Raw genomic sequence first — 12,576 nt, 5'->3', positions numbered from 1 at the left:
AATAGTCACCTTGCAGGGTGTGGAGCGGCGTGAGTCCCGACGACCGCCTCGCCCTCCCAACGACGTGGAATTGACACTGCGTGATTTAGGCGCTAACAACACCGTGCGTGTGTGCGTGTCCTGTGTGTTGCTGCTCCTACTGGGATTGTATTTGGGTGGTGGCAGCTTTCTGAGCCACGGAGTGCGGATCTGCGACGCCTCACGGAGAATACGTGCCGCACTTCCCACCCTTTTTCACTTATCTTTTATTTCTTTAATGTTTTTACTTTTAAATGTCTTTTTAATGCAGTTCAGCTGGAGCAGTAAGTACTGTTGTTTTTTCTTTGCGTAATGTTCGGCTGCCGCACACTGTAATGAGCGACGTGTTTCCCGCTCTTGTTTTTGCCCACACGCGGTGCCGGCCCTGCGGCTGCGCGTCCCACGGACTGCACGAAACGAGGATAGAAAGAACAGGCCGGATGCCGCATGAAATGTGAAGGATGTTTTGTGGGCTTGTGGAACAGTGCAATCTCTTTTATTTATTTTAATTTCCCTTTTTCTTTTCCTGGTGCGGGCAATGTGTATATACACACGGTCGCTTCGTGCTGCGTGGCACATGAAATAAAAGTCCTGCCGCATCAATTTTTCCTTTTATTTTTGGGAGTTATCCCGGACTCCCACCCTTTTTTTTCTTTTTTTAAATCCCTGCGGCTTGTTTCTGTAGTTACCGTATCTGCTGTCACCGTGTGTCTCCGTGTCCCGTTGACTGTTCCTCTGCTGACTGTGCTGTTGACATGCCCTCGTTCCTCTTTTTTCTCTTCTTTCCTGCTGGAGGCATCGATGTTCCGCGACGGCGATTGTTTGTGGTTCCCCATTGCGATGGCAGGAGGGCGACTGGGCGGCGGCCTGCTGAGTGCACATGGAGGGAGCGGACTGTGTGCGCCGTGCCTCACTGTGAGTGTGGGACGCAATGCCAATCCGCGGTGCGGTGAGAAGTAAAGGACTGCAGCGTGGATTTGGTGACGCCCCGTCCCTTTTTCCCTGCTTTTGTGTGTGTGCTGGGCGCATAGCTGTTACTTGCGGTGCGACGTTGATGGCACGGCTATTGTGTGTGTCCCTTTGCATTTGCTGTGCAGCGGGCTTCTCCTCTCCATGACACCGCCCTTGTGTGCGGGACAGTGAAGGGAGTGGAGATGTGTGAGGGAGTGAGGGTGGCCGTTGTTTCCGTACATTTGGATCTTCAGACACGTGGCACCACTCGGCAGCCTCTCGCAGTTCCCAGGCCGTGGATTGAGAGGGTGTGAGGGTCTGCTCCAAGCAGAAGGACGACAACAAGATGCAGTGCATGACGGCCAACCTGACTGGTGTGTGGTTGCGGCGCATGGAGCACGTGCGCCAGTACGCGTTGGGCGTTGCGCTCATGATTGGGGAGGCGGCACGACGTTGCGGCGCAGCGGGAACGCATGACGGACTGCCCGTGCTGTGAGGGGCGCGTGTTGGAGTGAGTGTGGCGTGCCTGTGAGGGACTGAGGAGAGAGGGAATAACAGTAGTGGTGACTGTGGGAGTGTGAGGAACGGTGCAAGGGCGAGGAGCGCCCCTCTTTTGTTTTGATTGTTGTTGAGCCGTGCCCACCCAATTGTTGTTGTTGTTGTGTGACTCTCATTGCTGGATGGGACGGTGCGTGGTTGTGTGATTTGTCTCTCTTTTTGCTTTTTGCGTTGACGGGGAGTTAGTTTGTGCTGAAGGCTACACGCAAGTGACAGGAGTGATGGCGATGACGATGACCGGCCGTGTGCTGCTGGTGTGTGCCCTCTGCGTGCTGTGGTGCGTTGCCGGCGGTGTTTATGCGAGGGACGTTGACACCAACGCACTGGGTGGCTGCATGGCGTCGGGAATGTTGGGTGAGAATGGATCCCACATGCCTGACGGATGCAATAAAACCGCTATTACGGTGCGTTTGCGGTCAGTACTGCCCATCGCTGCCGTTGAAGCAGCAAATGAGGAAGTAAGTGATACTTCTCAGCATGCGAATAATTCAGGTTCTGATACAAATACAGGTTCTGGTGGGGAGGGGGGCGGTTCTGCTGCTGGCGCTGGAGGTCCTTCTGCTTCTCCTGCTCCTCCTCCTACTGGAGGTACAGAGGGTTCTGTTGGTGCTGGAGACAGTTCTGTTTCTGGAGGAAGCAGTGGGAATTCTACTGGCGGTCACGTCACCGGTGGCGTTTCTTCTGATTCATCTGAAAGTCCTTCAGGTCTTCCTGCTGATTCTCCTGGTGTTGACCCTTCAGCTAGCAGCAGTGGTGGTACAGCGGGGTCCCCAGGCACTAATCCATCTAACACAACAGGGGACTCTTCAACAGGAGATCAGACGTCTGCTGCATCAGCAGCGGCTCACAACTCCTCGCTACCCGAAGGACCTGCAGGGACGACATCCGGCACTGGACAAAAAGAAGAAGAGGAAGAAGAGGAAGAGAATGAACAGCAGCAGCAGAGTGATGAAACACAAGTCCAACAACATCAACAGCATGAACACCCCGCGGAAAGTGGCGAAGAATCCGCGAAAGATAAAAACGCCCTTCTTACAAATGCCACCGCAAATACAGGCGACAGTGACGGCAGCACCGCGGTCTCCCACGCCACCTCCCCCCTTTTGCCTCTTCTTCTTGGTGTTGCGTGTGCGGCTGCTGCTGCGGTGGTGGCCGCGTGAGAGTGAGGGAGAGAGAGCCGTGCACCGCCCGCACACACACACTCGTCCTTCTCTCTCTGTGTGTCTGTGTCCCCTTGCATGGACTCTCGCCCTCACCTCACCCCACGAAGCACACACAATAATGTGCCCATTGTATATATGCATTGCACACCCATGCAGACCCGTTGGTGCTCTCTTTTGCACGACACGCACCGCTGCCGTCCTGCCTGGCTGCATGGGCGGAGCACCGTAACTGTTTCTGTTTTGTTTCCATTGCATTGAGTGGGCGACCTCTCTCTCTCCCTGTGTGTGTGTGTGTTTTGCTTTACGGGAGCAATGAGAGTGTGTGCGCTGGTCGTCCCACGCTTTTTCCTTCTTGTTTTTGTTTTTTCTTCTGCTTGTGTTGTGGTTGAGTGCACCCATTCCGCGGCTGCGTGTGTGTGTGTGTGTGTGTGTGTGTGTGTGTGTGATGATATGAGTAATTTGCGTGTGTGCTATCTGCCTCTCTCTGCCGTTGCTTTCTTTGCTCTCTCTTGATCTGCACAGCTGCTCCGCAGGTGTAGACGCTGACAAACACAAAGGCACATGTCGCTCACGCTGTGGAGTGTTGTAAACGCTGGGAATACACGCACGCACAAGCTTCTGGCTGCTGCGACCCTCGCCAACGTTGCGGTGACGCCGAAGACGTGCGAGTACGGCCGCGAGAACGAGACGGCGGAATGCTGCCGCAACTGCAGCCCGTGCGGCCGCTACCCCGTGCTGCAGACGGAGGAGGGCTGTGTGTTCGAGACCAACGCCATCCTGCGCCACATCGCGCGCCTTGACCGGAGCGGCGGCTTCCTGTACGGCCGCACGCCGCTGGAGGGCAGCCAGGTGGACATGTGGCTCGACTTTTCGGCAACGGAGCTGGACGCTGCCCCGCACCGTTTGTGCAGCACGCCTTCCGTGGCGGGCAGCGGCTCGCCAACGCGATGGACCGCGTGCACGAGGTGCTGCGTGCGCTGGAGGCGTGGCTGGAGACGCGCACATTCCTCGTGGACGAGTGCGTGGTGGTTGCGTTTGCGCCGCAATGGCACTATCGTCTGAGCGGTGCGGAGGGAGAGGCACTGACGAGGAAGTACCGGAACGCGTACCGCCTGTACAACACGGTGGTGCAGCAGCCGAAGACGGTGGAGGTGCTGCCGCCGAGCCGTTTGTGCTGGACGCGTTGAAGCGCGAGTACAGCAACACGCGAGAGCATATAAATGTGCGTGTGTGGGCGGTGTGTGTGCTGTTGGTCCTTTCGGAGACGTCAAATTTCACAGTAGCAATTCGCTCTTGGTGTTAAATTCTTTTCTTTGTGTGATTGAGAGAGAAATGAAAAGAAAAACATGCCGACAGTAGGGGTGAAACAGTTAGCACCGCCAATCAACCAGAGTGAATGGCACCATCATCCTCACCGCAGGCACTCCAAACATCAACAACTCACGCGCACAGGCACACGGAATAAAGAAAATGGACTGCGCCGGAAGCAAAGCAACTGCCATCAAAAGCAGAAGCCACTGCGGGTGCTTCTGCATCGCGTCAGCACACACCGAGCAATGTCCACACAAAAAAACCGGCGGAATGCAAAACGGCACAGCCGCCCCCCGCAGCAATAAAGCGCTGCCCCCAGCCGTTTGAATTCTTTTCCCTCCAACGCACCCGCTCGACCGCCGGCGCACACCACCCCGCACAGCCGGAGAATCCCCTGTCGGTCAATCCACGGCGGGAGAGACACATCGGCACGTGCAGCTGCTTGGCGGGAAGCAAAACACACTTATCCCAGGCACCCAAAGGCTCACCGCTCACTGGCTGCACGCCACCAACATCGCAGCTGCAACACGGCCAGGGGACGAATCGCGGGCTACTGTCCTCCATCCTCGCAAGGCGCCGCACCCTGGAAGCACGTCCGAAAGGCCAAAAACAAACCGCATGGAGCTGCGTCTTCGATGCGCCGTGTGAGCCACACCACGGTGACCGTTGCCTTTCCGCGAAGAACACAGAGGACAGTTAAGAGAACGAAATAAAATCGGAGCCGCAGAGGGCACACACCAGCAGCACACGGCCAGCCATCGTCATCGCCATCACTCCTGTCACTTGCGTGTAGCCTTCAGCACAAACTAACTCCCCGTCAACGCAAAAAGCAAAAAGAGAGACAAATCACACAACCACGCACCGTCCCATCCAGCAATGAGAGTCACACACAACAACAACAACAATTGGGTGGGCGCGGCTCAACAACAATCAAATCAAAAAAAAAAGAGGGGCGCTCCTCGCCCGTGCACCGTTCCTCACACTCCCACAGTCACCACTACTGTTATTCCCTCTCTCCTCAGTCCCTCACAGGCACGCCACGCTCACTCCAACACGCGCCCCTCACAGCACAGGCAGTCCGTCATGCGCTCCCGCTGCGCCGCAACGTCGTGCCGCCTCCCCAATCATGAGCGCAACGCCCAACGCGTACTGGCGCACGTGCTCCATGCGCTGCAACCACACACCAGTCAGGTTGGCCGTCATGCACTGCATCTCGTTTTCCTCCCTGTGCATGAAGCAGACCCTCACATCCTCTCAATATTCGGCCTGGGAACTGCGAGAGGCTGCCGAGTGGTGCCACGTGTCTGAAGATCCAAATGTACGGAAACAACGGCCACCCTCACTCCCTCACAAATCTCCACTCCCTTCACTGTCCCGCACACAAGGGCGGTGTCATGGAGAGGAGAGACCCAACGCAAATCCGAGGGCAGCAAATAGCAACGCCATCGGCGTCACACCGCAGGATAGAGCCATGCGCACAGCACAAACACGGCGGCAAAGAGAGGGACGGGCACATACAAGTAAACACCGCAGTCCTTCACTTCTCTTTTCAACGGCGGGTTGGCGTCCCACACTCACAGTGAGGCACGGCGCACACAGTCCGCTCCCTCCATGTGCACTCAGCAGGCCGCCGCCCAGTCGCCCTCCTGCCATCGCAATGGGGAACCACAAACAATCGCCGTCGCGGAACATCGATGCCTCCAGCAGGAAAGAAGGAAAGAAGAGAAAAAAGAGGAACGAGGGCATGTCAACAGCACAGTCAGCAGAGGAACAGTCAACGGGACACGGAGACACACGGTGACAGCAGATACGGTAACTACAGAAACAAGCCGCAGGGATTTAAAAAAAGAAAAAAAAGGGTGGGAGTCCGGGATAACTCCCAAAAATAAAAGGAAAAATTGATGCGGCAGGACTTTTATTTCATGTGCCACGCAGCACGAAGCGACCGTGTGTATATACACATTGCCCGCACCAGGAAAAGAAAAAGGGAAATTAAAATAAATAAAAGAGATTGCACTGTTCCACAAGCCCACAAAACATCCTTCACATTTCATGCGGCATCCGGCCTGTTCTTTCTATCCTCGTTTCGTGCAGTCCGTGGGACGCGCAGCCGCAGGGCCGGCACCGCGTGTGGGCAAAAACAAGAGCGGGAAACACGTCGCTCATTACAGTGTGCGGCAGCCGAACATTACGCAAAGAAAAAACAACAGTACTTACTGCTCCAGCTGAACTGCATTAAAAAGACATTTAAAAGTAAAAACATTAAAGAAATAAAAGATAAGTGAAAAAGGGTGGGAAGTGCGGCACGTATTCTCCGTGAGGCGTCGCAGATCCGCACTCCGTGGCTCAGAAAGCTGCCACCACCCAAATACAATCCCAGTAGGAGCAGCAACACACAGGACACGCACACACGCACGGTGTTGTTAGCGCCTAAATCACGCAGTGTCAATTCCACGTCGTTGGGAGGGCGAGGCGGTCGTCGGGACTCACGCCGCTCCACACCCTGCAAGGTGACTATTTGTAATGGAAATTCGTGTCCAGGGCGTGGTGCTCATTCATTTCTCTTCGGTAATATTCCCAGCAATGTGCTCCCTGACGCTGTCAACCACTCGAATCTTCTCGGGTGGTGTCGGAGCCGCTTCACTCGTCGGAACGGGGACGCTGTCCTTGGGTGCACGCATCGCAGTGGAGTTCAGTGGGCGGCTGTACAGAAAGACGTCATTCACCGTCACAGGGGATTAGTGCCCACAGCACGCGCCAAAGCAAAACCTGAGGACCTCAGGTGGCTTCTGACCTGTTAACGGCACCTCTTCCTATTCCGCCAGCAACTGACCACCAATGTGCACAGAGGCCTTGTTGCCTTGCAGCATAAGTACCGCCTGGTACTCTTTCTTCGGCTCCCAAGTGCTCCTCCGTGTTGTTGTCGTCCCTTCGAACGCCGTCTCCCGCTTCTTATTGTGGCCGCACGACAGTCCCATGGTATGATTGGACGCGGTGTTCGCCAGCACCGCAGTCAGTGGAGGAGTGTTCCCACTCGGGGCCTCTTCGATGGTCACCGATGCCACAAGTGTGAAGTGGTGGCTCAAGAATACATGACGCACGTTATCACCCCGAGTGTTCACGAGCCATATTGCCCTGGACTCAAGTCCCGTGAATCGGAATCCATCGCAGTCCTTCACTGCATTCGTCACCGTTGCATGCAGGCAAGGGTACTCGTCGATCCACGTGCCATCACTGGCCGCACCGGACAAAACTGCCACCAGACCCGCCGTGGGTATTGACACGCTGGAGAAGAAACTGCCCTTTTGCGACCAAGTGCTGAGGACGGACTTGATTGCACTCGCTTCCTCCGTCAGGCGGGAAAGTGAAACGGCACGGCTCTCACCGTTGCCCCTCCGTTGTAAAAGATGCAAATCCCCGTCCGAGTGCAGCAGGGTGCTGGCGAGCTCCCAATTCACAGCACTGTCCATGACAACCGGTCCAACATAAAACGAGCGGTTGTTAGCCGTGACCCAAACGTAAAGCGGATTGGCCCTATTCTCCACCGAGGCGTACCCTCTCTGAGTGCACAGCATGACCTTCCTTCCCTCAATTGTCGCGGCGATGAGGGCATCCACACGCAGGCTTTCTTTCTGAGAGTCTCCCGATCCTGAGTTGACCCACACGCCTAAAAGCTTCCCGATGGCCTCCGTCCACGTTGTCCCCATGTCACGCGACTCCTACACCCTCTGGCCATTCTCGCAGTCAACAATCATGGGAAGTGATCCCTCCCACTCGCTGAAGCGGGGGTTAAGGCATTCCGCAGGGGACATGCCCTCAGTGAGCGCCCAGTTACTGCCGTTGTCCGTCGAGTAAATGGTCATGGAGCAAACGTATTCTGCCTCATTCACCACCATCAGAGGAAACAGGAAGGTGCCATCCTCCATCACAACACCTGCGCCATCCGAAGCAATGAACTCCGTCCGTTCACCTTCGTGAGAAGCAGAAGAGATCAGTTTCGAGAGTGTTTGGGGCCGCCCCATTCGATCCGTCCACTCTGCTTGCCACCCGTGGGATTCGTGACATCGCCCACAACAGTTGCAGCTCCAGGCCGCCCTCTCTCCAACACACACCTTCGTAGGACACATCCGAGCCTCCCGCAAGAAGAAACGCTCCGTTGCCCTTCGCGACTGTTGTGGAGTGGTGCACAACACCCAGACCCTCCTTTCCCTCCGCTGCACCAAGCACAGTGTGTGCCCTCCATGTATCTTTTATTGGCCTCACCAACAACAGTGGAACAATTCCACGCAGGGTCAATGTACCCCGCAACAACATCGGAAGAAAAGGGCTTAGTTAACTGACCACCTTGATATTCGGCATCCATGTGACCCTCGGCAAAAGCAGCCACCACTCCACCAGCACTGACGAGAAAGGGTAAAACAAATGAATCCCTCGTCGTACCTGGAACAACCTCATCCCTCGGCTGCAACACCTTCGTCTGTGGAAAAATAGATCAACTTTCTCCGGCTCCTGAACACTTCTTAAATCATTCTTGCCATCATTCTCCTTTGCAGGCGTGGCTCCAGAGGATGCAGCTGCACCGCCGCAGCACGTCATCACGACAAGAAGCAGCACCGCAGAGTAGAGGAGGTGCCGCAACATGTTGGGCCTCTGCGGCACACTCTCTCTTCCTTCCCTCCTCCTTCCGCTGGATCCGGTCACGCGGCGACGGTTGTGTGTGCGTGGTGCCTTGACTGCAGCAACACGTAAGAGCATAGAAGTAGGTGTGTGTGTGTGTGTGCTGTTGTTGATCCTTTCAGAGCCTTCGAACTTCACTGTATCGATTAGCGTTTGTTTTCCTTCCCAGTTTGAGTGTGTTTGCGCGCAAGAAATCAAATTAGAATTTAAAAAGCACCAAAACAGAGCGTGGCAGAAGAAAGGGTGGCGCCGCCATCCACAGTGTAACACACCAGCGTCGTCGTAACCGCTACAGTAATTACTCTCCCCGTCAACAACGGCTCAAGCACTGTGAGGCCGCAGGCAGAAGCAGAGACACTGACGTTTGCGCACGGGCCAATACACCCTCCGGCAAACAGCACCAACCAACAGACAGACAGCAGAAAGTAAATGCAAGAAAAATCCCAAGTGCTGCGGGATCCTTGCAAGCAGCGCTCCCTCACCGCAGGGCCTCTATTAAAGCGTTCCTCGCTGCAACATCCCCGCAACCCGCTCGGCGTGTCGGTGGATTTTCCCGTTCACCGGAACAAAAACAGCGGGATGCTCCGGCAGGGATCGAAGACACACAGAGCGCACCGTCGACGCGACCAACGGGCGCAGGCTCTCGTGAAGTGATATCCCACAACCGTGATCCCTCCATTGACTCTCCTGGACGTAAAGGAGGCATGAAATGTCCTCTTCTCTACAGTAGTCCCGAAACGCAAAAAATTCCGCAGGACATCCCGCGCAGCCACGGCCTCCCCAGCAGCCCGACAGTCCACGCCGTCGCACCGCTCCTCAAGAGGTCGCCAGGCCCGGCAGGGCAAGCAAAAGGAGAGCAGCAATTCGGTCAGGGCGTTCAGCAAGATAAGGCACAGCAGTCGGGTAGGCGCGGCCCATCCACGTCCTCCCCCTCAACCGACCCACCACACAGTCGGATCACACACCCAAAAAGAGCAGTGGCGCCCAAAAAAATAACACGGACACTAACGCCTCGTGCTCTCCTCAATGTAGCTTCACGGCACACCCGAGGCATCACAAGAAGAGACAAATACTTACATTCCGTCGGCATAAGCACGGGAATAAAGCGCGGATTCCGCCCCGTGAACTCCCATCCAAATAGTCTCGGCCACAGAGTGTCTGTCGCCGACCCTCAGGAAGGGCTGATGCATCGACTGCCGCTGACCGATCACTCAGCGATGAAACAAAAAGTGCCACTGTCTCTCGAGGCTATTCACCACCCTTTCCTCCCATTGAAAGGAACAAAGCAAAGTGACGGTGTGGGCGTGTCTAGCTGACAGAAATGGAGGAATTGACTCCAGCCGCAAAACAAATTGAACTGATCCTCCTCCCGAAACCTTCAAAGACACCGGTCGGTCAGCTGCCGAGGTTGACGGCGCGGAGGACAACACCTTGAATGCATGGAGCACTGCAGCGGCCTGAATATATTCTGCAATATCCGCGGTCAGTCCATGAACGCACAACAAAGGGACAGCAAGTCCAAAGGGGCGTGTGAGCCCGTCAACGATCACCCGCGCCGGAGGATCGCCACTCCCACCCTCTGGGGGCACCTCAATGACGTTAAATATTTCCACCGCATGGCATAAAGCAGTGCCTTGCAGCACCCCATGCAGTGCAGCAATAGAAAACCATCTCGAACACGGCGTGCGACAAAGATACCAAAGGAAGGTGCAGCAAATACCCTCCACATCTCAGCAGCTTCAATCATCCAGTAAAAGGCAGAAGCGTCATGCAGCACCCACAGACTCACCGAATGTGGCGTCAAAAGGAAGCGAGATGTCAGATGCCGAAAGGCCCGCATTTCCCCTCCGTGACACCTCCACGGATGAATACAAACGCCGTGCCCTTCGGCCTCTCGACCCCTTCGAGGCAACGTTGCGGCCACATGGCGATGGCCCAACGTGGCTGGCAATCAGATCCAGTCGTCGCGGCAAAAAAGTACAGAAAGTAGGGTGGTGGGCCCGCACATTCGCCTCGTCCATGCCTGCCTCAGCTGCAAGAGTGAAACTCGTCTTCCCAACAGCCACGCTTCGGGTGGCTGAAACACCTGCCCTCACACCGGCAACAACATCTGCAAGCGCCTGTAATTCCTCGACGCAGCCCGTCAGAAAAAAACAAAGCGGTACTCAATCCCTGCTGCAACACATCCCTCGTAACCATTTGCAAGCTCGTTGTCCTCCAGAAACACCCGAACAACATAACAGGAAGACCGTGCATTGCTGGCAAGGGTCAAGAACACGTCGCTTTCATCCTGCTACAGATGATTGTGCCTCCTGCGTAACGCGGCCACAAGTACGCGGTGCGCCAACACCGAAACGGTGGGCATGTCGCCCCGCGACCCTCCCCTCACCACAGAAGTCCAAGAAGTGCAACAGACCATCCTCTCACCGAAGAAAAAGCCCAATGGAGCGGGCACTGCAGTGTGCGGACCACACAGCAGAAACTCCCTCAGAGAACGAATGCTCTTGAATGCCCTTCAGAAGGGGCCAGCGGGTTGGCCGTGAGGCCAACAGACACCGGAGAGCCACCTGCTCTGCACGCATCCAATGGCGCAATCGAGCGCGCAGTGTTGCAGGGCACATCAAAAATCCCATTCTCGTCTCCGTCTGTGCGGGCATGACAGTCCTGCCATCATCCCTCGTCCTCACAAACTATTCCACAGGGTCCTTTGACCAAATACCGCCACACTGCAATATGCCACCGGATAAGTGACCTTTATACCGCACACAATAAAAAAATGTTCCCCACGTCGAGGACCGTAGTGAAAACGAGCACAACGATGAGCAACGCGAGGGTTGTCTGTGCTCGAATTCATCACAACACTCTACCCCCCGTTGGTTCAGGCCTCCGCCACACGAGGCACAGATGTAACATCATTTGCATGCAACATAGTGAAATCCGCAAGAACGTTGTCAGAGTCATGCAGGACGCAACAACCACCAGCACGGTCAGCAGCCGTTGTGGGCATATTCTGAAAAACATGGTCCACGCCCACTGGAAATTCCTTGTCCAGCTGCACAAATAATTTATTGTTGGGCCAAGCAACGTGGGACCAAAAACGAAAATACCAGTCGATATTCGGCCGTGGAATCGCCAGTGAGAGCCATTGATTGGAATAAACACCAAAGCCACCAACGGCCAACAAGAACTGCAACAAGGCATTCGTACTTCAATCAAAGAACGGATTCGTCTCCTCCATGAAGAAGAAAGAACAGTATTTTCCTCCTTACAGAGCCTTCCAGCAATGAAACACTACCATGCAATCCGCCCTTATCGGCACTACTCAGGAGCACAAGAACTGTGCAATTTGTGGAGGGCGCTGCAATCAGGCAAATTAGATGCTCCACGGTGGCAAACAGACTCCTCACAGGCCAAGCATCAACCGGTCGCGAGCAGCATGTCTCCTCATGGGCTCTCCGTTTTGGTTCCAACCGAGACGGAAGGCTTTCGTCGCTCAGCACCAACCCCGCGTTGCGTCGTGTCGTCAAGGAATCAAGTGAGGACGACGGAGCACATCATCAGGGAAATCGCCCTCAAATGTGGGAAACGGCATCGCACACGCCGGAAACAGGTGCGCATGATGTCCCTCCACGTCAGCCGCGCAGCCTGTCAGCTGAAGGAAAATTCGGTGAAACGGAAGTCAGCGCACTCACCTCCACCCCAGGCAGTTTAATCAGGACGATCAACGCACCATGCCGGAGGCTCCACACTTGTTGAGGGATATCGTGACGCTCTGACGCGTCCATTTGCATGTCCACAGAATGTCCTACTTCCTTTTCCCCCGCCGCACGCGCCCGCACCGTCTCTTAAGCCACATCCAGAAAAGATCGGATGGCGAGTGGCACCTGGTCAGCCAGCA

The 12,576-nt window shown here is 55.5% G+C and overlaps 2 protein-coding genes and 2 pseudogenes across 2 annotated transcripts, besides 3 other annotated features; 2 read left to right on the top strand and 2 right to left on the bottom strand.

The window, feature by feature from the left end:
• Positions 1–12,576: a sequence feature (areas not merged during assembly with more than two copies in the genome that could not be assigned to a particular haplotype).
• Tc00.1047053506783.39 (mucin-associated surface protein (MASP), putative) lies at positions 1,749–2,687 on the top strand (the record flags this gene model as incomplete). The annotated part of the gene is made up of 1 exon (XM_802142.1): positions 1,749–2,687. The coding sequence occupies one exon, from the start codon at positions 1,749–1,751 to the stop codon at positions 2,685–2,687; it is 939 nt and encodes a 312-aa protein (XP_807235.1).
• Positions 2,425–2,452: a microsatellite.
• Positions 3,098–3,135: a microsatellite.
• On the top strand, positions 3,252–3,752 carry Tc00.1047053506783.30 (elongation factor 1-gamma (EF-1-gamma), putative; the record flags this gene model as incomplete). The annotated part of the gene is made up of 1 exon (XM_802141.1): positions 3,252–3,752. The coding sequence occupies one exon, from the start codon at positions 3,252–3,254 to the stop codon at positions 3,750–3,752; it is 501 nt and encodes a 166-aa protein (XP_807234.1).
• On the bottom strand, positions 6,555–8,756 carry Tc00.1047053506783.20 (annotated as a pseudogene).
• On the bottom strand, positions 9,174–12,576 carry Tc00.1047053506783.10 (annotated as a pseudogene; the record flags this gene model as incomplete).

Source organism: Trypanosoma cruzi, genomic scaffold (genome assembly GCF_000209065.1).
Source record: "Trypanosoma cruzi strain CL Brener 1047053516737 genomic scaffold, whole genome shotgun sequence".
NCBI lineage: Eukaryota > Euglenozoa > Kinetoplastea > Trypanosomatida > Trypanosomatidae > Trypanosoma > Trypanosoma cruzi.
The sequence above is the reverse complement of the archived record's forward strand: the minus strand, read 5'-3'. Positions and strand labels throughout refer to the sequence as shown.